Genomic DNA, 27,605 nt, shown 5'->3' on the forward strand with positions numbered 1-27,605 from the left:
CATGGGGTTTCTAATACTACTAAGCAAGCAATATTTCTTTGTCCCTCCCTTTTTAAGCCTACTGCTCACTGTACACACGTTTTGTTGTGTGCTGATCCTTGGTGAGAGTTCAAAAGACAAAATGCCTTCATGATTGCTTCATTTTTGTGATTAAAATTGATTTTACTGGAGCTAATAAGGACAGAATATAGCTCAGATTACTTTAAAAGTATTGGTAAGAGTTGAGTGTCTGAAGAAACACATTTCTTAGGAATGGAAGTCAAATCTCTGCCCAACTGGAAGCCTTGTGGCAGCATCCAGGGACTGTCTGGGGGACTAGGTGGAAAGAATGACCATTTTATGGATTCTGAGCCACTGGGCATCAGTGGCTTCTAATTTCAGACTCATGCCATGATATATAGGGGTTTTCCTGGCTTTGGAGACAACCTTTGCAACTCTGTTTAACTCTCAATACCTGTGTGAAGACTAAGCAAGAGTGCAAATAAAAAGAGTAAGCTTAAGAAGCTGAAAGTGCAAGTTCTCTCGTGTGAACAGCTGGATTACTCCCATCCCATTCTAGGCACTGGAAGCAGAAGGAGCTCTATGACTGACATAAACTCCTCAATTTTCTGTCATGTGTGAGTATAAACCCCACTGCATTGCATACTATTTAGTTTTCTTTTCCAGAACTTCTTTAAAGAGGAAATATGATGAAAGACATGATAGTTCAGCCTAGAATGTTACGGAGTTTTGCAATCTACCCATAAATGACGTGAGAGGACCGACTCTCTGCATACCTAATCTATGACAAATTACTAAATGCTGGGATAGAAAAAGCAGATGCCATACGGAGTTGTATTTCTGCCACCCTGTTAACTTTAATCTTATGTAGCTAGGACGTCGAGTTTCTGTTAGTTTCTCATCTGTTTTTTTCTAAGGAGTCATCATCATTTTACTGTGTCTGTCTGTAGGACGGGGAAGGAAACTACATTTTTTTCCCGTAGATCTGAAGTTCAGAGCTGTAAGTGAATACTCTTTTCCATAAGTTCAGTGCCCTATGCACATGGCTTTAAATATTTCATATTCATATTTCAGGTCATTTCATATTCTCATCTTTCAGAAAGGGAGAACTCAGTTTTCTGGAATATAAAAGATTCTTCAGCCTCCAAGGAGCAAAAATGCAATTTAAGCTTCCCAGAGCCACTTCACAAGCAGGGATAGCTACCAGTGATTAGAGTATCGCATTTTTTTCAGAAGAGCATCAACTGTAATGACCTTCATATCCTGGATTTTGGTTCAGAAGATGTCTGTGTTAATAAGGTTGTGTCAACAAGTGTCTCCATCTTCATTTATGATATCCCAGGGACACAGAATTTAAGAACGCTATAGTGCACAAATGCTGCTGTTACTATGACAAAGAACTGTGGGGGGAGATCAATTTCCGCACAACAGTACCACTGATAAGGAAGAAAGATGTGCAAGTGTTCAGGAAAGTTGTGGACATGGAACAATTAAAACTAACAGAAAAATATTCCAGTGGGTAGAGTCAAAAAGCTGTTCTTTAATTTTTAAATTTGCACAGCAATAACAGAGACAAATGAGCCTCTGAAATATTTTGGAAAATGTCACTTTGCAAACCTTGTAGATTGCTTAAATGTTTATTAAAATGGACCAAAAGCCAAAATTCTCTGGGTAAAATAAATACTTTGTCTTTGCTAAGTAACAATATTTGTGAACAAAACATAAAACTATAATTTTCATGTGTCAAACATCGTAGCATTTAAGATTAAATGTTGGAGTCAGACTGGGCATTTTTTTACATCTTCCTATTTACAAGCTGCTCATTAAGACCATTTACCTCACGTTAGCTATTAAAATGACTAACATTTTTAAAGTTTGCTCCATGACTAAAATAAAAACAACAGAAATGTCCTTTTACCATAAATTAACAAAAAGCAGAACCATATTTTTGTTATCTAGGAGAACATACTGTTATAAATACAGCTGTTTTTCATCTACAATTACATAAATAATAAACACGCTGCCATTCACAAGGATTTTAATAGATGATTATATATAAGCAATATTATGTTCTAGCAGAGGATGGCATGAGTTTTCATCATTCATTTTTATTGTACTTATTCAGGACCCTTGTCTTCATCTGAAAACTGTGGAACAGACTTCTTTGCTACAACATTATCCAGTCGCTGTCCTTGCAGATATGGGTTCACACTCTGAAAAAGTTTCAAATTATACTTATTAGAAACAGGGAAACATACAAAAGGTAACTAGGATTCATGGATCTATTTATACATTTCTTATCTGTCAAATACTTGCACACCGAAGAAAAACAAAAAAAATTACTTCCAGGGAGTAAATCTGAAAGTCAATCAATGATTTGTTTTCTAGTATTTTTTGTGTGCAAGAATTTAATCCTATCCACTAAAAAGCATACAAGTGAAGGAGAACAACTGAGAATAAAGGACAGTTTGAATTAAACACTGTCTTTTTGCTCCACTTCTACTTTCCTCAGCTCAGCAGAGAAGCAGCAGCAACAGATCTCATTCCCTAATTCCTGAGGCAGGACGGAACTTGCTTGAAGAGTACAAGTAAGCTTTAGCTTTTTAGGCTCTGATGAATCTTATGCCGGGAGACGAGTTAGATACCATGATACCATTTCTGACCAAAGTCTCTTCTTTAGCCTATCTCTTCTCCAGGAAACCCCTCCTTGCTTCCTCTCTTGATACCAAGATAAAAAAGTGCTGGCACAGAAGCAGAGCCAAGCAAGGGTTTGGCATAAGGAAAATAGCTCTCATACCACTGCCAGAACAAGGGAAGGCTGGAAAGGATATCCCTGGAGAGGGTTTAACTTCACTTTGCACCATGCAAGCAGCACAACGTGAAACTGAAGATGAACAGATCCTGTCTCAAAACTGTTTGGAGATCATAATACTGTAGAATGTCTATGCTTGAATTTTATCTGTAGCAATGGAATAAAATGCATTTACTGTCATTGCAAGTATCAAGCAGTTTAGTGGAGCTTCAGAATTAACTTAAATATTATTTACACCCACTTTCTGGCTTGTTACAGTGTCAGTGTAAATAAAATTCAAGTATATACTTTCACAGATATAAACAAAAATTCCAGTGTGCTGGGTTTTGATGCCAATAAAATTTGTTTGCTTAAGGACAAACTTTGGAGGAATGCAAATTTGCCTGATTCTTGTCAGGCTGGCTGTATCACAAATATTACTTAGGATATTTCTGTGCTTCTTTCCCCAAAATGTAGGAATTCAAAACTATGGAAAACAAAAGAAAAAATCTCCAACTTTTAAAATAGGCATGAAATATTTATTTTCAAATATCCTAAGTATTTGCCAAAACTTTGGAAAAGATTTGGGGTTTATCTTGTCTTCAAGCTTAAGACCTTGGGTTTCTCCAGATTTGTAAATGCTATCATTAATACCTAATCATAGCACAGAGCAGCCTTTCTGCTTGCTTCTGTTGTTTTTTGAGTGCTTTGCTTGCTGCAAGTAAAAACATAAAAATATTAAGAACCAAAAATGAATGTGGAAAAATCTTTGAAAACAAAACACTAATTTAATGCTTTAAATTGTTAAAAATAAGACACATGTAAATGATTTGTTTGTGTTTGTTTAAAGAAGTTCTGTTTCATGTTAATTTAGTGAAATTTGTCTGTTGCATAAACTTCTAGGAATTATTTGAAGATTCTTAGGAAGATTAATTGGTCTTTTTTATGGAATGATACTTGCTACTTTTTGAACTAAAGTTGAAGAGAATGAGAATACAGAAAAATTTGAATTCTCAACTGACAAAAGAAAAAACATAATAAAATGCAAAATTTTTGGCTGATTTCGCTAAAAAATGTTTAATCCTACACAGCTGTGCTGAATTCAAAGTAACATGATTCCCAAGCACCTGCGTACTCAGCTCGGAGACCACGGCAATGTGACTCAGTGATTACAGAAGCACTCCTGTCATGTCTGGGATAATAGATTCTGGACAGGGCTATGCTCATGCATAGATATTTTAAAAAGGGGAGAACTGCTAGTTAAACTAGTGGTCCCCATAGGCTTGCTTGTTGGGCACTGCAAATGCTGCCAAAAAAACAGACAGTAGCAAACAGTAAATACGTACCTTTGCTATTTATACTGGTCATTTGTGTGTATGTATGTTAGTATGTGTGTTTATATGCACACAGAATATACGTAGTTTTGTAGACACCAATAGTGCCTCTGTGACTACTCTGTATCTATAGCATTGTATAGATACACCACAGTTATGTCGTACACATTTGGCCAGGACTTTCTTTAAGCTGAAATATGGATATTCTGACCCTAAAGACCAGTCTGTTGCTGGAAGCTAACCTCTCTAACCTCTCTGTCTGTGCAGAAGGGCATGGAGGAGTGGCAGGGACTGCAGAAGGCAGGAGGGGAATCCAGTGATCTTGGTTTCTGGAAAAATACACTCTGATGGTGACAGCTCTCAGTTACCCTTCTGCTGACAAAGCAGAAACTCTGAATTGTTCATTAAAGCATTAGTAATTGTTACAGTACTACTCTCAAAACAATAAAATACTTTAAATTATAATGAATTTACTATTGACATGCCTGTGCTAAGAAAATAAATCTGCTGCTGCTCTAATCCTACTCTAACATGCTGTTCTAGCTATTAATAAATAATCCAAATAACTATTTCCAGAGTAAATTCTACTCACTTCAGAGTGAAAATCAGGTGCCTACTTTTTCCTTTTCTACTAACAAAACTGAAAATCAAACGTAAGTGGGAATCAGATAATAAGCTGAAGATAGATCATTAATTTACAGCTGAACGGTGTTCACTGCCAGCGGTATGTGAATCGGTAAGAAATGAACTCATCTTCTCCCGTTCTAGCAAAGACTTTAGGTTTGAGAGTTAAATAAATAAATGTTTCAGTTATTTTAAACCAAATTTACTCCATTTACAATATAAACTGTGCTGTCATATTTTGAAAGGCTACTTTCTGGCAGACAGCTAGGCTTTCTCTTCTTGTAAAAAACATACATACATATACCAGCGACAAAGCTGAAGATTTGACTCTGCTTGAGAGTGATTTTTGATAAAAGGAAGCTTGACACTACTAAAAAGAGAGAGGCGATAGTGAGGTGGACTGCACAGAGCTTTTATGTGATACATGGATTGCCTTCCTTTTTCAGGGGCTGAGAGATGAGAATGCCTTCATCTTTGTCTTTCATGCAAGTGGGGCACAAAGGCAGGAGTTTAATCTGAGGTAAATCTAAGTACGTAGGTGAATCAAATTACATCAGCTAATTAACCAGTCCCACTGTCATTTACACCCAAAACCATATTCACATGCATGGGTAGTGATAATTAATTTTACCAATATTTTAGTAGGAAACTTAGATTATGTTTTAAAGACATTTAAATAATTTTAAATGGTTTTACGCAAATAGCATAGATTTAAAACACAGCTAATATAATTTTTTTTAAATTAATGCTCTGCATTGAAGTGCATCTTCTGAAAGCAATGAGCTATTTAGAGAAATACATCTTGTACTCCGCAGACAGTCCTGAAGCTTGCTGTAGTAGTTTATCACAGAGATTCCCTGACTTTACACATTATCTAAGGTAAAATGCAGAAGCATTAGACTGACTTTTCAACAGTATGATATTAATTCTTATTAGCTCTCTAAATGATACAGGGGCTGTAAAGCATTTTGATAGTTACCCTCTTTCTTCTTTTTGGACCACCATTAATCTTCTCAAAGAGTAAGTTCTTGCTCTGGAAGGAGAAGAAATGCAGCCATTAAATTTATTACACTTTTATTTAAAAATATATAACTTTTGCTGTTAAATATTACCAAGTTTAGAGGGGTGTGTAATTTTATAGGACCGATAAACCACAAATAAATATTTAGATATTCCTGGTAACATTCTGCAGTTCTTCAGAAGCTGTCACAGTCTTATTGACAATTTAAAAGCCAGTAATTTTCCACTATGTTGCACTATATTATCATCTGTGTTCAGACAGTAAGTGCTTCAAGTACATAACAATATTAACTGGATGCTCCCCATCATGTGATATACGGTATGAAAAAAAAAAAAGAAAAAAAAAGAAAAGGGACAGAAAGAAAAAAAGAAAAATAAGAGTGGGAGGGATAGGAAGGAGGAATCCTACCTCTGATGCATCTTTCTATACACTTGAGGTGACACAAGAACAGAAGCAAAAATATTTGCTTTACAAGGGATTTTATAATTCCTTTTAAAATGGCAATTGGCGTCATTCCTACTGTTTTGTTGTCTTAGCTTATTCCATTCCAGATATCAACACTTCCCAGTGCAAAGCTCTGCTGAAAGGAGTTCAGAGCCAGCTCTTCTTTTGTTTAAGTAGTGCCCTCAATAAAGTCTCTAAAAACCATTTGGTCTATAACTTTTTTAATGGCAAACCTTTTGAAAACTGCCAAAAACATCTTGGCAGAAGAGAAAGTTATGATGATTAGAAAAGAAGAAGAAAAAAAATACAACACAAAAAACCCCTCTGACCATAGTTTACATAAGTGCATCCACATATTGTTGTATTTCATACAAGCAGTGAATTCTAATAAAGTCTGGAATAACACACATGCTCAACACATTTTGTTTCAATTGTGTATTATGAAGAAAAACAAAACTCAACCCTAACCTGAAAATGGAAGAAGAGAAGAATTACATGTATAAAAGCAGAACACTGTATAAACAAGGCCATTAATTCTGCTATAAACAACTGACCTAACATTGATTATATAAATAGAAAGTGTAATTCTAGCGCGAGACAAATTCACCAAACACTTCTATCCTCTCTGCAGCCCTGATATGAGAAAAAACAAACATTTTCAAGTGTTACAATGAAATCTGCCAAAATTGTCTATTTTGTACTTCTCATGTTCATTAAACCCCAAATTCACAAAGCCTATCTCTTGCCCGACCTCAGTTATTTTGTCTGAGTTGTTCCAAAAAGGAACAGAGATGAAGTTGGCCAAGGGAGACATTCCTGACTAGTCATTTATGCAAACTGACTTCGGGAAAACTCCAATTTAACATTTTAAACCTTCAGATGCGTAAATTATTCTATTTATGAAACAAAGCACTGCTGAAGCCTCTCTCTGTAAACTATTTGACCTTATACTTTTCACAGAGGAACAGCATTTCTGAAACAGAAAGAATTTCTTGACTACTGCAGCTAAGATTTCTGTCACTCAGGAAAATTCCTTACAATTGAACTGTTCCTGCTCAGAAAGATTGTATTTTGTTTAGTCTCTTTGGGAATGCTTGAAGACTGTAACTACTACTTAAGCGCTATGCGGAGTGCAAAGCAAATGAGGTTATGGAGCATGAGCTAAGAGTATTCTTGTGCGGTAACAGCACTCCTGAAAATATGTTCCACTGCGTAAGGGCCCACGCTCATCAGGCACCAAAATTTGCCCCTGAAGTGCTCACCATTCTCATCCATCACTTAGGAGTTGGTAGGACTGAAGGCAGAATTTCTCCAGTTAAAGATACACCTCATATGGAGATGTGCTGCATATGAATTGCTGCCTTCCCCTCACTCTGGAGCTTCCTTTGCACCCTCCTGGATTAGGCTACTACAGGTTGGTATTTGGGTGGGAAAACCCCAGAAATTAAAATGCTTACAACTAACCAACTAATGTCGGGAGAGTTACCCTTAGATCTTTCAGACTTCGCTGAAGCTTTAAATCACTGATAATTGGCAGCTCTTTAATCTGGACCTGCACAATTATTAAGCAAAACTGAAAAAGAAAACTGCATTAGCAAGCTTGCATCCTTTCAGAAGGGCTTTTTTTCTGGCAATTTAGTCTTATTCGGTATATCAAGCATGACAATTTTTATTACACCAAGCATATTACACTGAATGAAACAAGCTGGACTGTCTGAAATTGAAGACCTTTCCTAATAATCACCCTTGACATCCAGATATTTGGTAAAGAAGAATTAGTGTTACTCACTGTAACTGAAGTTGGACTAAAATTAAATCTGAGTAACTAGTTTCATGTTTCCATTAAAATTAGGAAGACAGAGATGATAACTTCTTTAACAAGAATTTCAACTTTGTCAAATATTTTTATCCCTGTTTCCCATTTGCCTTTCTTTGCAGTGTCTTGTATGCCTCCATGTAGCTGATAAGCAAAACTGTCATTATTTGTACCCTTAAAATTAAGTGTTAGCCATTGCTTCAGTAAAAAGAGGTGTTACTGAAAAACACAGTTGCTTTTAATTTTCCATTTGTACTGATACTGGTGTCAGAAACCACAGTTGAATTGCCCTCCTCTTTTTAACCCCTACATGTAGTAGTAGTTAACACTTTGGGTTTCAATAAATAATTTATATATAAGTGGGGTTTAGATTTGTACTGTAATTTGTATATTGTATGCTATCTTTTTGCAAGTCTTTCTGGATGCCAACAGCACTTTTTCAGACTATCTAAAGAGTCAAATTGTAAGACACGGAAAAGGCAGACTCAAATGGAAAGTACTTGTCTCCTGCAAGGAAAAGTCTGAACTGAAGGTAAGAAAACCCCAAACCAACCAACAAACAACATAAATCTTAAAAACTATAGTTACACAATAGGGTATAAAATTCCAAAAGTTCCTTATCTTACTAGTCCCACTATCCCCTCTAGGTTTTCCATGTATGAGGAGAAAAAAGAAAATAAAAAGAGTCTTTGGGCTAGAGAAGAGTATAAACTAATTATCTCGCCATATAAATAACTTGTTTCCAGGACTTCCCACAAGGCAGCATATTGATATTTGGAAAGTTGTCCCAAAGACATGAAAATTCTTCCTCTTTCTTCCCTCTCCTAACCCAGTATACATTTGTTATGATTCATATATTGTATCATCCTATGTATTAGTATTATCTACATGTAATATTTCACATCTACATGGAATCATACACTTTCCTGTATGAGACAGCTTCTAGACTTGTTTTACCCTTATGTGTCTACTATTCACAGGGTACTGCAGAGGTCCCACAGCTTTGCAAGCATGAGAGTCTGTCACCAAAACAAATCAACCAACCTGTTTCTTTGCCATTATTCATGAACGAGCAGGTCTTTTAGTTGTTGTTATTTGTTTTTTTTCCCTGACCTGCTAATGTAATCTGGGTTTTACTGCGGTTACGCTAAGGAATGCATGCTGGCTCCTTGAAAGGACAAGTCAGAGGGAGCTGTAACGCTGCCTCAACCACTCTGTGGCAGGAAAAGGCAGGGGAGAAGCTCCCCCAAGAGCTGTGAGGAGATGCCAGCTCACACGGGTCCAGGAGACACTCTGGCTCCAAGGGCCTCAGACAGTGGTGACAGCCTAGTGCATTCACAGCACGCAGGAGTTCGTGGAAATGCAGTCTGTAAATACACAGCCGTTACAGTCCCTGGGGCGTTTGATCCTAGGCTCTGTCACAGGAGAAGCAGGAATGGGCTGCTAGTGGACAGAGGGGATTCTGGTGGCTGGGGGCAGTGGGAGGATGAGGATGCACACAGTCACATGCTGAGCAGCCCGCAAGTTGGCTCTGTTGGTCATTTACAACCTAACCCAGATGACAGTAAGTGATCTAAAAGATCTGATCTACTTTATCTCTCATTTATAAAGCCTCAAACAGCTAATTTTTAGAGTGCTTTTCTGCTCTTATTTTTCTAGAGAGATAAAAATAACAAAACCAGCCATAAAACCAGATATGGTTGCATTTATCTTTTTAATGTGTAATAATATACAATGAGGAGGCAATTGGGGCAATTCTCCTGGATCTCAGCAGAACATTTGCTCATGCACATTACCAGCTGTTTCATCTCTAATTAAAGAGATCTGGAGCTGGCTATGCTGCAGCTAGATATGATTACTGTTTAGTACCTAACAGTCTGTTTTAATCTATGCATGAGTTTTTTCCCCTGAATTAGTAGTGATGGATGGAGAAATGAAAAAGGCCAGTATTCACTAATGATCATCTACAATTTCTTAAGCGTATACATTGCTGATGACAATGCCGTATGTATGCTTGATTCTGAAATATTGCTATAGGCCAAAGATTTACAGAGGTGCTTTTATAGTCTTCAAAATGGTATTATGAAAGTAAATTACTTACGAATAATAAGAAAAATAACAGCATTGTCTGGCATAAATAAGAAAATGCACCATCTGGTGTTTTTAAAATAAAAACCTTTGATGGTAATTACTTAGAATGCAACAAGAGTTTCCAAAATTTGGATATTTGGCATGATTCTCTCTAGAAATTTAGCACTCACATAAGTAATTAAGACTATAAATCTTTGCTGCTTTGATTATGAACGATGAATCATTGTCTCACAGTTAAAGCAGGAGTAGAGGCTGCCAAGCATGTCCATTTATCGATATATGCTTAAAGAGCACTGGTTTATGGCAATCTTCAGTTGTTAAAGTGTTATAACAATATAAAATGAGATTTTGTGATTTGTTGTAGAAGCATAAATTATGATCATTGCTACTGTTTTCTTGGTGCCTGAAGATGGATTTGGGATTGGACGTTTGACTGACGTAATCTAAGATTAAGCATCAGACCTCACTTTGGAGCCTTTACCCTTCAGAAATAGTCTAGCTGCAGTTATTAAGGTCCTTGTATGCTCAGAGCAAGATTTTTGACCTTAGTGCAGCTTGCTGTCTTTATTATATGCAATGTGCAAGATGACATGTTTTTAATGTCAGTGCACAACCCGAATAGAGGAAGAAGCAGCATCAGTCCTCCAAAATCCTTAAGCCAGAGAGCTTCCTCAGACCAATTTGTTTGAACCAAGATTTTTTAAGGTGTTCATGCGCTGTTACACTCCATTTCTTTATTTATTTTTTAATATCTAAGTAGCTGAACAGTGAACAGTCACTGAACCTGGATAATCTTTCAAATTAGGGACCTGCTACGTTTTGAAGCCTTGCACTAAAATCTGGACTAATTTCAATTACGTGTTTACTGCAGTTTGAAATGTGGTTTGCTGCATTTATCAAGCTCATACACAGTTGTTGTGCTTTGGGACAGGTAATGAGAGACGGATTTCTACTTTCTATTTTTTATGGGCTTTTCACCAATCAATCAGTCATTATTCCTATATTTTTAAGGCCAAGTCCATCTTTTTAAGAAGTTTCCCTTCATTTTTCCAGCAGTAAGCACAATATTCTCCTTGTGGTTTCATAGTATCCCATGCAGCAGACAATACGCAGTTTCACATGCCACAAAAATAATCACGCAGCATGTACTTACCCACTTGGCCATGTTGGGATAGTCATGCTCTGGATCAAAAAGGTGTTGGTGTAATTGGTATTCTCTGCTGAACTCTGCTGTGTCTGGGGTGTTTTCTAGACATCCATCATCAACTGCAAAAGTATGTTAGAAAGCACTTATGTACCACATTAATCAACAAACTTCTTTAATGCAACTATGCAATCAAAATAAAAAACAAACCAAAAACCTGGATGACTAGAAAACATCCGATTATTTTTTTTTTAAAAAGGAGTTTGTCAGGATATATTTAATTAAAAAAAAAACAACAAAAAGAAAACCAAAACCACAACTTCATGAGACTTCGAAACTGAACAAATTTATTTTCCCAGCTCTCCCACTCTTTTTTAAATTTAAAACAAAAATTCCTTTTAAATTAGTGATTGAACTTGATTTTACATAGAACTGCATGTTATTCTGATTCAGAAAGGATTGGATCCTCTTTTCATTTTTAAATGCCTAAAGGAAGCTTTAGAAATTGTTTAGGCAATACTTTTGAAGCTCATGGTAAAACAATGCTGTGAGCAAAACAGAATTTCCTTCACTGAGCAGCTCTTCATGAATTCCATTTCTGGTTTGCTACTTTGTTCAAAATGGCTGAAAATCATTTATGCATCATAAAAGCTCATAAAAATGCAATGTGGCAGAAGTTTTATGCTGAAGACTCTTCTGCAGATTTGTAAGTATCTGATGGGTCCAGAAACCTCCTTTAATCACAGTGGATGGTTTTGCAGACAGTGTCACTTCAAGGCCAATGCCCTTTCAAAAATTTTTAACCAAAAAAAAGTCATCTTTGGATTAAACAAAGATTCAGTGACTTGAGGCCAGAGTAGCTTTTCGGATACAGTCTTCTTGTGGACCTCCCTCTGCTTTGTCAACATGGGGAGCTTGCAGTCCTAGTTCTTCTCAGACATACCCAAGGAGATCCTACCATGGAGCATGACGCTGGGCATCCAAACAGCTACATCTGCCAGAACGCAGGCACTCTGGAGGGGACACCTGTGAACTTTCTTTTCTGTACTTGTGTGATCATCATGTAAAAAGATCTGCAGATGGATTATCTTTTTTCCCTTAGATGTGGGAAACAGTAGACTTGACTTAAAAATGAGTTGATTTAATGACCTGAGGAGGTTATTCTAAGTGCAAGAGATCCTGCTTTCTCTCCTTTCTCCTTAAAACAGGAGGAAAAAAATTTCCAATAGGAAACAGGGGAAACCTAACCACAGTGGTTAAACAACTCAGAAACCATTAAACTTGGTCACAAGCACTTAAAAAATATTTCAGTCTCAGCAAGGACAAGGTCATTGCAAGAGAGAAGCAGGTGACAACAGAAATGTGGTAGACTTTCTCAGAGCATCTGTGTCTTTTTGGTAGAAAACACAAAGGGCAGCTGGACATGTGTGTCTTCTGTGACTGCTAATTCAAAAGTCTTCAAGCTCAAGTGCTCCAGGCTTACGTATTCCTGCTGTGGAATGTGCGTATGTAGACAGTGACTGGAAAAATTGTTTTCCATTAAGCAAATCCACAGACCTGATTGAGGAAGGCCTCTGGTAATTTGTATGCATAATGCAGTCACCACTTGAATTTCCATTTAAGGCTCTGAAAAACATTTTACTCTAATCCTAGTAGATACTATCTTCACTCCCAGAGTACCTACGACAGAGCCATTTATCCTAGCAGGCAGCACTTCCCTGTGAATTCCCCTTGTGTTCAGATCTGACTGTATTAGCGTAGCTAATAGCTAGTAACTTTTATTTCACCTAAGAAAGAAAAAGTGAAGGGATTTTCAAATACGTTTCTCTGGATGTCAGGTTTCAAATTTATTTATCTGATCACTAACAAGTCTAATGGGCAAGCACAGAACTTACTTAGAAAGTCTCTGTATGTTATGTGTGTGAGAAAACTTAAACCCATCATTTGCCACCTGTCAGGCAACAGCTATATTGAACAAAACGGAAGATTAGATATTTCAGAAGAGATGCAGGCATCATCACCGAATGGGCTGTAATAGAAAACAGCAAGGGAGGACTATTCAAAATCTTGTCATATTTTTGAATGAAATATAAAAACACTGTTTGCAAAACTTTTCATGTCTTTTTTTTATCAATTCTAAGCTACTTAGAACTTTTTTAAATAAGAATACAGACAACTGGTTTGCATTATCCAAATAACATAAAAGAAGACTAAACAGAAAAGATTTTTAAAGGATCTCTTAGCTCACGAATGAAAAAAAAATGAGAAAAATAGAGTGCTCATTCCCAGTTCAAGCTCCCAAGGCAGCCAATGGGTATTTTACTACTACTTTCAGAACTGGAAGTCATTCCTTGGCTCAAATAACAGGGAAAAGATCAATTCCCTTAGGGTATGCCTTTATCACGCACATGCAGTGCTGCTTTCGACATCCTTCAACACAAGCCACCCAAGCATGGCTTGGAGTATGCACAGGTGCAAGCTGAGGGATGCACTGGTTATCTCCGGTACGATACTGCTCCGCGCTCCAAGGCTGCACTGCTCCTCTGCCAGAGTGACCCTACGTGCAGTGCGCTGGAGTATGTCCACGTCGTTCTGTTTCTTGGCACAGATGCACCCTCAGTGAGCTATAAAGCCACACAGATTGGAGCCAAAGTATCTTAAATATTGACTTATGCTCTGGATTGGAGATCAGGGCAGACAGTTTCATTCCTCTTGGCACAAGGAAAGTCTCTAAAATAAGGGTAAATCTCATCTGTACAGAATGATAACTTTTTTCAGGGGCCAGCCTAAAAATGAACTCCCTCAGGAACAAAACACTATAGTAAATCTCACTATCTTCTACTCCAAGATGATTTCTTCCACCTGCCCTTCTCTAGCACTCATACAGCAATACAGAAGGTGAACATATTAACAAAAAAAAAAAAAGCTTATCTAAAACACCTGGATTGATCAACAGTTCTGCTCCTTGAGAACGGAAGAAAACACCCACTGCTGATCAACTGTTGTACTACTTAGTACAGTGCCAAAAGACTGAAAGAGGTACAGTGAGAAGGCCACAGCAGAATTACCTGTTTTTCCAGTAGGGCAGGGATTTGGAGGGTCAGGATATCCTTGGTCTTCACTGAAATCCTTCGGTACATTATCTCCTGTCAGCTCAGCTACAATGTTTGGGATATTGCCATAAGGACCCAAGTGCTGGAGACCCTCATGTGCACCACCTAGCAAAGATGACATACACACACAGTCTTCTTACAAGATTAAAAGTGTAAGTGCTTTCATAGCTCCAAGTAATCCAAACTTTAAAATACATGTACAATTGTTATAGAGACAGATCCAAGTTCAGATTTCAAACATCTCTTTTAGAAACATAAATCTGTGAACTAAATTGGATAACTTCGGTAATGAAAAATGAAACTAGGAAACAAAATCAGCCAGTTATCATTAATCTTAGGGTTATGTTTCTTCCATAACTATTTATGTTACAGGTAAGAAAATGCAAAGAAAAAGAAACATGAGATGGTAACAGAACTTAACAGATTTACAGCACAGTCATCTCCAGTCACCAATACCTTTACTGTTCATTGTAGCAACTAATAACTGAAGAAGATATGGCAAGACAGCACCATGGCAAAAAGACAGTTAACAACACTAGAAAAATAATGGCCATTTGCACAGCCTAGAAATACATCAATGAAGTCATGTGGGGGACCCAAGGTATATCGAATTTGCTTGTATAAACTATAAAAATTATTTCTAAATCAAATTATTTCTTAAACACCAATTTCAGTTTCCTGCAGTAATGGTGAAAAGTGAGTAAGAGTCCATATTGCTGATTAGAATTCTTGTGCAGGTATACTTACACAGTGGTCATTATGGTATGAAACATCACATGCAGTGAATTTCATACTTTTACTTAACAGATCAGGCCTAGATGCAGGCTTTTGTATTTGCCTGCATATACTTGCATGAAGCACCATCACTGCAGGATTCCGACAACAGCAGGCATGTAATAACATTACATATCACTATATGTGTTATTATAAAACTATGTGCAGGTTTTATAACTCGGTGGTGGAGGACACAATGGGTGATGGGCTTCCTGTTCTTGGGCAAACACACATGGAGGTGGTGTGCAACAGCCTTCTTCCACACATCTCAGCTTGGGCGCCTTGCCTTTGATAAGCAGGGTCTTCCACTAAAGGTTTGGGAACCAAACTCAGGCCATTCTCTTTATATGTCTCTCTACAAATATTTATCTGCTGCAGATCTTTTCTGCACGAATTACTGGCCAAATGCATCGACAGGCTAAAACCCAGCTGCTTGCGGAGTTTTGCAAATACTATTGTACAGTATTCTTTTGAATTCCAGTCAAATAAAAACTTCATTTCAAGCATGCTCTTTTCCTCTGCCATAAGACAGCCACCACACACGTTGCAGAAATAGCTAATATAGTTATTGAGTTCTGAAATGGCTGTGTGACAGCAACATTTTTGAAAAACCTTATATAATGAGGGATAACAACATACAGTCAACATATAAATTCCACAAAAAATGAATGAGAGGAAAAGGAATTTGAATGATTGAAAAATGGGAGTTTAAGAGTGAACACAGACACAACTGTTTGGGTAAATAGGATGATCACCATATTATCACCAAATAGTCTTATTTACATTTCTATAATTTTCATAGGTCCAGAAGATTGGAATAAAGATTCTGAACATGAAAGCTGCTCCAGAAGAAGCATTCAAGTACTCCTGTTCCAACTTACAATAAATACTACCAGTCTAAAGCATCTTTTATACAGCTAGGCACTGTAAGATAACATAATCCCTTTCAAAATTGCTAACATAAGGCAGTTTTGAGAAATTCTGTATTCATTTCTATGTTTAGAAGTAGCAGGTGAATGAAATCATCTAAATTTTGTAAATAATCAGTTGGAAGCTGACATCAAAGTACCAGAAGCAAGATAGTCTATAAACATATGTTTCAATTTTATTTGCACAACGGACTAAAATCTAATCAGCATGCTAATTGTCCCTCTCAAGTACACATTTCTTATTCTGTAATGCAATGTTGAAGGAAATTTTCATAGATATGTAACAAGCATAAAAGTAGCCCTATAAAAAAATTTGCATCTCTGTCACATGCAGTTTTTCCCTTGTAGCTGATCATGAGACCTGGTACTAAAACCACAATAGTGTTATACACACTATGAACTTTACTGTGTATTTACAGTCCATAGTCAACACAAAGATGGTGCTTGTAAGAACTGCGTAGATTCACAATAACACTATGGGGATGAGGCTAAAAAATGTATAACATACATTTAATCTAATGTCATTTAATCTAACATCTAATGTGTACCATAAAATATTTCCTTTGTACTGAGCCCCTTCACATGAAGATTGATTGCATATACGTACTTAAAAGCATCAGGTTATGATTGTGCTGTAAACTACAGAACCACATAATCAATACGTGTTTGAACATCCTGTATACAATGTGGTTCACTATAGGACAATCCATCAGATAGAAGCATATCTATGCTTGTATGTGGTGCAGACCTCTTGGCACCAAAGCTCCATCCATAAAGAAAACAGAGGTACTTAGCAGGCTCCAGTGTGCTATATATACATCTAAGTTTAAACTGACTGCCAAGAATTCCCTTGACTGAGTACAAAACAATCTTTTTATTTTAATATAAAGGATTGTTTCCTTTAGGTATAAATGTCCAGGATCATTTAAGGGTTTTTCCTTTCTTTCCAAGAGTATAGACAATAGCACCTGCTCTGGTGCCATAATTTAGCACACTTTAGTAAAATGACTCAAGTAATAGCATTATACTCAAGTGATGGCATTTGGAAAGCCCATTCCTTATAAAATCTGATAAATAGTGCACTCAGTAAAGACTGCAATAATAGAAAAAAAATGCTATGAATATACCAGATAGGGATATTGTGTACAGTAATTCACAAGCCATATTAGTTTTGGTATGGTAATGTTACTGATTTGAAGAAACATACTAGGATTAAATACGCTGCAGCTACCAGGTCAAAATACTGTGATACAAACATATAGTCAGCTACAAATACGGCACAAAGTGGTTCTCTTGAACATCCTGTCAGAGACTGAAAGAAAAAGATGACTAAGGAACTTCTTGTAATTTGCTATCCAAGGGAAGCATGAGAGACACCATTGTTAAAGTATTTGAAACTGGACTGGCAAAAATACAGAACAGTATAGAGAACATGCCTGTACTGAGAAAGGATGAATAGATAAATCTATTTTTTCCCCATCTCTCCTTACTTCTTCTATGAACTGGCTTTTGTGTGCCACATTTTGGCAAAAAATCCTCCAAACCAATCAGCTCCCTTTCACGTGTGGGACTTCTGTGTGAGAATGTAGTGATTTTACATCTCTACAGGATAAACTAGAAGTTTAAGCCGTTTGGACTGAAATCAGTACTGTCATAAGTAAGATTTGGATTTCATTTAAAATATATGCACCAAGTACATTTAACCATCTTCAGGCACTGGTCTTGAACTGCTGCAGAGTGGAAAACAAAAATGGAACAATGCACCCCTCCCCTTTCCTATAATTCTAGAAAATCATCTAACTAATTGCTGTTATCACCTCAATTAGAGATACCTGGAATGACTAAAAATTTAAAGTGCTCATATTTTAGCTCATTTCCTTGTAGAATCAAGACTGTTTCTATGGGTGGGAGGACAATATGGCAAATGGTTTTGGAGAAAGGGGGGGGGGGGGGGAGATAGAGCAACTAGTTCCCTGCCAGTATTGAACATTCCCCTGATCAAACACATCCAATGGAAATGCTGTTAGTCCACGGAAATTCTAGTTGCTGCTACCCATCTACTGGTAGCATAAAGAACAACTGACACAAATCTGCTCTCAGAAGCAATCCTCCACATCAAATACAAACAGGTAATGCTGCCCCACAAGAAGAGTAATTTTAAGAAAGTCAGTGAAAATAGATTTTCAGAGTGTGAAATTATTGCAGAACATGTAAAGACAAATAATAAGACAAATCTGCCTTTCAGTCTGATTGGAACTGTTTCCCACATCATGGTGTAGATAGGAGAAATTCAGAAAAGAGGTGGTTTGGCCAATGATGGCTAGGAGATACAAAGTAGAATGGAGTATGTGCATATGTTGTGAGTAAATAAATCCCAGATCTCAAATTAAAGCTCTTTTATACAAAGTCATGCTAGATGCCCTAGTTTTCATATTTTTGCTCTTAAACATAATGAAGTGGATTCTTAAGGTGTCTAAGCCCTTTTCAGACGCACAGAGGAACACTCCCCCCAAGTAAGATCTGCACTTCTTATGATCTTGAGCTGTACAAACTCTAAGCAAATACGAGCTGCAAGGGAAGCCTGGTATACCTTATCCTATTTGTGTAAGATTCTTGAGGGAGTAAATAGATATTAATCAGAGAAGCAATACCATCTTTGCTGCTTTGCAAAACCTTTTGTTAACCCAGACTCTTAGTTCTTATCACTGCAAAAAACACATTTGCATTTCATTGGACAATACAAGGAAAAAGTTCTTTACTGTGAGGGTGGTGAGGCACTGGAATGAGTTGCCCAAAGAAGTGGTAAACACTCCATCCCTGGCAGTGTTCAAGGTCAGGCTGGAAGGAGCCTTGGGCAACATGCTCTAGTGTGAGGCGTCCCTGCCCATGGCAGGGGGGTTGGAACGAGATGATCTGAAGGTTGTTTCCAACTGTTCTATGATTCTATGATTTACCTTATATCACTAAAAGCTTTACAGTCCAAATGTGATTTCTCCCATGCGTCTTCAGCTAGCTTCATCCTGGAGTCCTATCCTGGTTGCTGAGATGGATTAAGATTAAGAAATAAGAGGCACTGAAAAAATCATTAATTATCACTTTTCTCTATTCCACAAAAGCTGCTAAATAAGACAGTAGGAAAGGAGAAAGAGCACAGGAGAACCAAGTATGGAAAAATGCAAACCTAGCCAACTTCCTTAACCTTTCAAGATCATGCCTCAGGAAACCCAAGAAAACTACAGCTATACGTACTCAAGCATCCCAGATTCCAGAGTCAGCTTGTCTTCTTAATGACACAGTTTCTTAAACTATAAAGATTAATTTTCTTTTTTCTCTGCAGAAGGACAAATTCTTTTCAATGTGTTTTGTTTTCTAAAGCCTTAAGCACACACATCATACAATTACTGACCTTGTTTTCAGTGAGTAATTCCATTCTATCCCATATTTTAATTACAAACAGTACAAATACGTAAGATATTAAATGCTTTTTTGTGAAATCACAAAGTAATGCCTATGCCTCTCTCACAACAAATTTATAACATTAGCTTATATACCATTATTATTCATTATTCAAATTGCACACACAAAAAAAGATCCAGCGGCTCACTGTTTTCCTGACACAGCAAAACCAATCTCTTCAGCCTTCCTTGGTTGAGCAGTCCTCTCAGGGACTATATTAGTTTGCCCTTCAGTCTGAGCAGAAAGGTTTTGCACTTCACTGCATGGATAAGCTTACTTTTTACAGACACAGTGCAACGGGCAGCACGCAGCAATAGGCCCCCTCTACCATGCTAACTTCCAGCTGCCATGCATCAGCAGAGTCAAGGGGAAGCGAGTCAAGCACACACATGGTGTGTTATGGTAGCTGCCATAACATTAGCTTTCTAATGACCACGTGTGCAGTGCATGGCTGTATGGAACCAGGCAACAAAAGGAAGCAGGTGACCTACTTTATCCCACATGGGATGGGACACTATTTCAGTCCCATAAATGTAAGTGTGCCAATGAAAGACCGGAGGACTTTATTCACTGTTATTGACACCGGCTACTTGAGGAGTCCAGATGCTCTGTCAATGTCAGCAAACTCACAGTTAAAGAAAAATGCTCCTTTTGCACCTATAACATGAAGCACGGGGGCACCAGAATTGTAAGGAATTGGATCATGTCTTCTATCTACCACTCCACTGAACTTCACAGTTTTCCTGGTCATTTCCCCACTCATATTCATTCAGCTCTATTTCCCATGCAGATGGCTCAAAGTCCCAGCTGGCTCTTCAACAGAAGTGTTTAAAAGCTTTGCATGCCTGTCTGACAGCTGCCACCAGGATGGACTACCCCAGGCAGCCTCACTATGAACAATCCGAGTGTTGGGCTACAAAGCTCCCAAGTCTCTGCTTTGGTGAGTTGGTATAACCTCACAACCCCAAAAGCAGAGTCAAGATGTGGTTTCTTTTGCACTTGAACAAAAACGTTGCCACATGATGAAGACGCAAGAGAATGGTGAGATGAAGAGCTCCGCCAGGTAAGACCAATGCTACTCTTAGGTGGTGCAAGAGGTACTTGGGCCAGCTAACCTGCGGTACTACAGCATCCCAAGGGGAGAAACCAGCTTCTTCCTCCCTTCTGTTCAGTGGCTGAGAACATTCCTCTTCTCATTCATCCTTGCAGCAGCTGTGAGGACACTGCTGAAAGCACGCACGACAGGAAGCACAGAGAGAATAGCTCTGGAAACCTTGGGAGCATGCCAGAGATCCTATCTCCTGCACACAACACCACAATCAAGAAAAGCAAGAATCTCTTCTTTGTCTAGACTTCCAAAATATCTTTTCATAGAACCAAATAAATTTTCAAAGCTTCTCTTACTGTATTTAAAATTCAGATGGAAGCAGGGGAAATGTACGTAAGTTTGAGAACAGTTAGAAAAAGGTACAAATCCTAACTAAGGATTATTTTATACATATGAAAGACAAGCAGGGAAAAAAATCAAGAGCTCATCATAATTTGCCCAATATTCAGTGGCAGATTTTTAAATTCTTATGGACCATATTCCATTGCTAGATAAAATTTTACAGTTTCATTTTAAATTTCTACATAGCATCTGCTAACACTAGAAAACAGAAGTACTAGAAACCATGAGACAATACAGAAGCTATCATATTCCCTCCTCTCCTCAGGTTTCTTACCTCTGTTACTGAATTATTTCCCTCTAGTAACATGTAAAAAATAAATCAAAAATGCTACAAATCCCATTCTAATTGGTTAGCTACCTTTAAGTAAGATAACCTACTTAATTCTAAATCCCTACAGATCGGCCACCTTTCTTCCCTGAAAGGGTTCCATCTCAAATGGCTTTCACCTTTGATGGCATCCTTAAAGATAAGTCCCCCAAGTCAGAACCACATGCAAATAACAGATCTGGACAGAAAGAGGGTTTAATGCACTTTTCTTCTTGCACGTGCCATTGACTGACTTCTCTGACAAGCACATTAGTTTGGAGAAATTTCCCTGCCTCTCCCCAGACACACCAAGGAGACAAGAGCAGTGTCTACGCACTTCCTGAAGCACCAGGGCATTGAGGAAGGCAGTTCCTGAAACTGAGAAGTGGCAGAGATCACAGCGGTAAGGACCACTGCCTCCACTGGATCTTGCCCTTGCTCCTCAAGAGGGAAAGCTGTCAAACACCTCGAGGTAACATGATACCACCTCCACATAGCAATACAAACACCCATTTTGCTTTCTTATTATTCACTGCTTGTCATGCTTTATACATTCAAATGGAAGCATTACGGGCCAAATTTTCAATCGCTTCTCCTTGTTAAAGAACAAACAAAGGCATACTGAGTCATTATTTTCCTGGGTTTGGAGTTACAGGTATAATCATTTCATATTTTCTTCACAGAGCTGTGCCATACCACTTCGATAAAGAAAACTCACTGTAAACCACCACAGTTGTTTGGCAGTGTCACCAATTTTTAAATTCAGGGGTTATCATTTGAAGTCACCTCTCTTATGACATGTACCACTGCCTGATACTCAAATTCTGGTTACATTTGGCATTACAGTTTGGGGAATAAAATACAAAGAAAACAATAGGAATTCTTAGTCAGGCCCATACAAATCCAGATGTCTACCGTATTAATGGATGAAAAGTGAGGCGTTACCATTCTCATTTTATGTTACAAATTTGAGATGTTCTATTAAATTTTGAAATAATATTTTCTGGGCTATTTCAGTAATTTGCAAAAAAAAAAAAAACCAAACCCAAAAACCAACCAACCAAACAAACACACCCCCCACAACTGAAAGCAGAGACTAGTAGAGTGATATTGTGGTATGATTTTGTTTGTTAAATGTCAGGCCTGTAATGCAGCATTAGACTGAGATCACACGTGCTTCAGCAAAAGCAGTCCCAATGTGCATGTTAATTTACATCCTAAGTACAAGACGACTTTCTCTATAAAACAGGTGCAGTAATCCAAACCCCAAATGATCGTGTGGTCTCTCTGCACTAAATTGACATGACAAAGTGGCCCTGAAGCAGCAGAAGGTCTGCCCAGCCCTATGGCAAGTTGCCAGCCCAGGGACTCCATCACTGCTACCCTAGATGCTGGCACAGCAGATGTAAACTAGAGCAAAGAGGATGCAGCCATCACATTGCCATGCTTGCCGACCCCAAACATTATACTCCCATGTGTCAATGCTTATTACTTCTAGTCACCCAGTGAAGTCCAAATATATTCAGGCATAAGCACAGCACACTCTAGCCCAAAAGCAATGGAGTGCAAACATAATTTCTGTACCACTTTCACTGGGTACATTCATAAGCAAAGTTTTGGCAACTTTCTAATAAGATTTTACTGTTCTTGCAGGAAACAAGTAGCAGTTCTGTAAGTATGTTACAGGCCAGACAGCAAAGTAACCCGGCACTCAGTTTTCTTATTAGGAAAATGGAAACAAAATAGACATTAACACACATGAGTAATTGCATAATTTTACAGGGAGTAAAACTTTCATGCAAAGCGCTATTTGTACAGTCTGCGCTGACAAGTCATTAACTACCAGTTGTTAGAAGAAATATTAGCATAATGTTTCAGCCTCTTTTGACTTTAACAGTCTCAACCAGGCAAACAGTAACTAACTTCTTCTAAATCAATAATCGGGTATGTATTTCCTTTCAAAATAATCAAATAAACCTTAGCCTTTTCTCAGCAGCTATAAGCAGGGTCTGAAGGAAAGTCAAAAGCATCCCAAAGAGGCATAATTATTTTCTCATTCCTACAAACAATTAGGATTTAAGACACATCATTTAATGTTGTCACTGAGGCTGACAGCATTACAGCTCTTTTGCAGCTCTGGGCTGTCATGCCAGCACTTTCATCAACCATCATCTTGTTTGAAGTATTTTTAAGAAATAAAAACAAAACAAACAAGCCACCCAAGAGGTTTTCCGTTGTACTGAATTGTACAGAAGACAATGAAAATGTAAGGAGATCATATTTGCAAGAAGAAAATAAGACCACATTTCCCATTAACAAGTGAATTGCTATGAACTGCCCAAGCTGAGCTAAAGGTGCCCCCATGCGTTTAAGTGAGGTTTCACTGTTCTCCCAAGCTTGGCTTAATAGTCCTGAAAGCCGCATTACACATATATTCCTTCGCCCCTCCCCCCAAGAAAACCCTTCAAATATTGAAATACACTTACAAGCATGCAAGGGAAGAAAACAAAAAAACATGTGCTCTCTAACTCAATAAACCCCCTGACAGGCAGAAAAAATAACTTGTATATTTTTGAAATGTTGAAGCTATTTCCTTATGCTATTCCTTTGTTCTCTATTGACACAGATACAGTCTCCTTCGTGTTTATAGAAAATCTGAATGTAGCCCAGTGGTGCTTGTACAGTATTTTAGTGAGTAAACGACTAAAGAGTAACTACAGAAACACAGCTACTCAACAAAAATTCATTTGCTTTTCTATTTTTTCCGCTCTTTTTGTAAGTAGCGCTAAGTTACGCTACAATAGTTTTCTGAAAAGACAAATTAACAAGGAGAGTTAATATCAGAGAAATTAAAGTAGTTAACATGGGTTTATTTTAGGAATCAGGATGTGAAGAAAGAAAATCTATTAACTGGACAGCAAAAACCAGCTGCCTCTAAGATACCACCTCGGGTGTTAAAAACATCCTCACTTGACACTCATCACGAAGGATCTGTTTGGCTTCTGCGTGCTTACATGCCATGCACTATCTGCTGGCTGTGACACCCAAGTGCAGGGAATCAGCCAGCAAACTCCCATTTTTGTGACATATTTATCCCGTGAACTGCTTCCAGACAGCTAACAGAGCCCTGGCAAGGGAGAGGAGCTCAGGCTGCTGCTGCACTTCCCTACAGGCTCTGTCCTCACCAGGCAGCTCTCGTTGCCACCAAGAGAGGGGAAAGCCACACCACTCACACTCCTCTGGACTTCCAACCTCCCCGTGGGTTACACACAGCTTGAACTACATTGGAATTTCTTGGTGGATTAAACTCTTTATCAGGCATTTTCTAGACTCTACTCCTATTTCAGCAGCTTGACCTGAGGTAACAGGTAAATTGACAAATGCAAAGGGAAGGAAAAATAAAAACAAACAAACAAACATGTATTTCTGGATTTCAACACAAGAAAATGCAGCAACTTCTTTCAATTAACAAGCCATACTTTTTCTATCTATCAATAAGAAATCTGGTCACTTAGGAAACAGAACACATGAAAAGTGTTTATCTTTCAGCTGTCTTTGGTACAGAGCAAGTTTGTGACTTCACTTACTACAGCCAAGGCAGCCCTAAGCATATTTTTATTTTTCTGTGGGACTGGGGCAGAATAACCATGTATCATTCTTTGCAAGTTATCCATCATGTGGCTTTTAGCATTTTAAAGTCAAAATATGATTAACATCAGAAAAGACATAAATAGCTGAGATGGAAAATGGGCAAATTAAGAAATATGCTTATGAACTAACAGCAACAGTATTTTTTGATATATGGAATTAAGATCTTACTCAGCTGGAAAAGTTTATTATAACAATCACTTAGATTTGCAAACATTTTATTATAACCAGGCTGCTAGTATAAACTTGTCTATATTATGTCTCCAAATTCCAAAGCCAGAAGAATTAATTTTTCCCAGCAGCACCTTGTTTGCAAGTGTACATATACAGGTGAAATCTTGGCCTTTTCAAAATCAGTGGTACTTCTGGAGTCCTGGCTTGGCTGAAGCTGTTGTTACCTGCAACTATCAACACTACCAGGTCAACTCTGATGGGGCAATTTCTGATGAAAAACATTCTGTTAACTAAACCAGTTATCTGTAGGAACACACTAAAATTATTAAACTCTGATTGATAAAGGTTTTTTAATGCTGAGATTAAATAACTGGTCAAAATCAGAAACAGATGTACTCCAGAACAGTCAATGGGTTGATTATGAAGATGCTGGCAAGGGATGAACCAGGTTTTAAACTGTCTGCTTTGGTCACTGCAACCTAGAGTCCAATAAATGGCTGGAAGTCAACCCTCCTAGCAGCTTAGAATTGCTCATAACAGGAATTTCACACCCAATTTTACTTTCCACTAGTTTCAGGTAAAAATTTCCAATGAAGGCAGCACCTCAGAAGAGTAGCTAGTGATTTATCACTTTGCCATGATGGTATTTGGGATGAAAACTCTATTTTGCCTTGACATATTCCAAATATTGTTAAACTTCTTTCTTCCCTTCCCCCTTAGTTTTCCCTTCTATTATCTTGTATATTTTTTTAAGGACTTGCACACCGAATTATTAGCCAGTATACACATTGCTGCAGAAGTTTAGTAAACCCACTGTTTTGAGGTACTAGAGAGCAAATGCTTCTAAAACAGCAGAATTTCTCTACAAAGCCTGTACATTAAAAAAATACACCATTTCTTCTGCCGAAATCATTACATTATGGAAGGTAAAAGATGGATGATGATTTTAAAATAAAGATCACACAACAAAATGGTGGAAAAGTCCATGGTTTTAAGCTCAGGATATTTTGCATCTATATGCAAACCAGCAATTATTGCTAAAAAAATATTATTAAATTAGTCATAACTCAAAGCAGAAATTACCTACCTTCAATGCTCTGCGGACCAACCAGATTCATAGCCTGGTGTGCTGGATATTCTACCCGGGGTCTGGCAATGCCCAATTGCTCCATAACACCATGGAGGAGCCTCTGGATATCTGCTTCAGAAACCCTGTCAGGAGTCCTAGGGCTGTGGCTAAAAGCTGAAGCCAATCCAAATGCCAGCAGAAATACCATGTTACAAAGCAAGGCAGGTGTCATTCTGGCAGCCACTTTTATCCTGTGAAAAAGAAAGGAATTTGATTATAAATGATAGTGGGGAAAAAAGTCCAGTACGCATGCTGGAAATAACCTCTGCTCTTACTACCATACACAAATGTATACTACCGCATAGTCTACTACCACAGCTTCTAGGGGCAGCTGAAAATCTAGCCAGGGGAAAACCAGAGGAGGAGCAGGGCTAGCAGGGTGGATGGGTTCTTCTCTTCTAAAAAAAAAAAAAAAAAAAATACAGTAGCAAACCGCAGAAACAGATTTTCTGATCTGTGCTTGCCCACAGCATTCATTTACAGTCACGGCAAACAAAATGGGTCCACTGTTCTATTTAACCACACATGTCCCCTCCCGTTTATTCTGTTTTATAAAGTTCTGAGCTAAAAGCAAAAAACTCTTCATCCTGGAACTGTGTTTTCCAAGCTCTGAAAAATTAATCACTCGAAACTGCTGAACAATCTGGATTATATTTTATTGGTACCTTAAGACAAGGGGCTGTCTGCTTCATATGCATCATCTTCCCCGCCTGCAGCAAATAGCTTTCATTTTTGTCCTTTCACTAAACGGCTGCGCAGTACAGTTTATTTGGGCAAAGAAAAAAACCCCAAACATATATATATATATATATCAAGCACCACTTACTATGCTCTTTGAGAAGCTGAATTTTAACCAGAACGCTTGTTTCTTAAAACTCCGTTTCCCCTCGCATCAGAGAATAATTGAAATGCATCACTTCCAATCTCCTGAATAAACAAAAATCCTTGCGGTCCCCCTTGCCTTCCTTAAAAAACACACAGCTGCCCGATATCTGCACGCCAGACGTTTAAAGATGCTCCACTGCTCCCGCCACCCCACGTAACGCACCTGAAAACGTCTTCGAAACAAAAATGGCTGAAAGAGCCAAGGCTGGAAATACTCCCAATACGCCAGTGCACGGCTCCACCAGAGCACGGCACAGCACAGCACAGGACAGCACACCCCACCTCGCCCATCGCGCCCTATCCGCCTGTGCCGCAGAGCGCTGCACGGGAGTCGAGCCGCGTCTTTCTGATGTAGATGGGGAAAAGCCTGCTTTCTACAAAACATCCCCCGTTAACACGCACCCGAGCAGGGCTGCCGCTCCGTTGCCCCCACACCCTGCACCTCCGAGCTGCGTCCGTGGAAAGCTGGGCTGTG

The 27,605-nt window shown here is 38.2% G+C and overlaps 1 protein-coding gene across 1 annotated transcript; it reads right to left on the minus strand.

Annotated features, from left to right (window-relative positions):
• Positions 1–1,520: 1,520 nt before the first annotated feature.
• On the minus strand, positions 1,521–27,156 carry SCG5 (secretogranin V). Its single transcript, XM_057420135.1, has 6 exons — positions 27,072–27,156; positions 26,204–26,436; positions 14,334–14,483; positions 11,275–11,387; positions 5,729–5,782; positions 1,521–2,213 (listed from the first exon to the last, which is right to left on the minus strand). Exons 2-6 carry the CDS (start codon positions 26,415–26,417, stop codon positions 2,118–2,120), a joined length of 627 nt encoding a protein of 208 aa, XP_057276118.1. The 5' UTR covers positions 26,418–26,436; positions 27,072–27,156; the 3' UTR covers positions 1,521–2,117.
• Between the last annotated feature and the right edge of the window lie 449 nt (positions 27,157–27,605).

The sequence above is a fragment of the Pezoporus wallicus genome, unplaced genomic scaffold (genome assembly GCF_028554395.1).
Source record: "Pezoporus wallicus isolate ANWC-B61680 ecotype Strahan unplaced genomic scaffold, APGP_CSIRO_Pwel_v1 contig_5418, whole genome shotgun sequence".
NCBI lineage: Eukaryota > Metazoa > Chordata > Aves > Psittaciformes > Psittacidae > Pezoporus > Pezoporus wallicus.

What these genes read in the sequence shown, in the direction of transcription:
- SCG5 (XM_057420135.1), bottom strand. Translation starts at nt 26,417, where the DNA reads ATGACACCTGCCTTGCTTTGTAACATGGTATTTCTGCTGGCATTTGGA. An exon ending in ATCCCAACATGGCCAAGTGG is followed by an intron (nt 5,783 to 11,274) that starts GTAAGTACATGC and finishes TTCTCCTTCCAG; the next exon opens with AGCAAGAACTTACTCTTTGA. An exon ending in GTCCAAAAAGAAGAAAGAGG is followed by an intron (nt 2,214 to 5,728) that starts GTAACTATCAAA and finishes AAACTTTTTCAG; the next exon opens with AGTGTGAACCCATATCTGCA.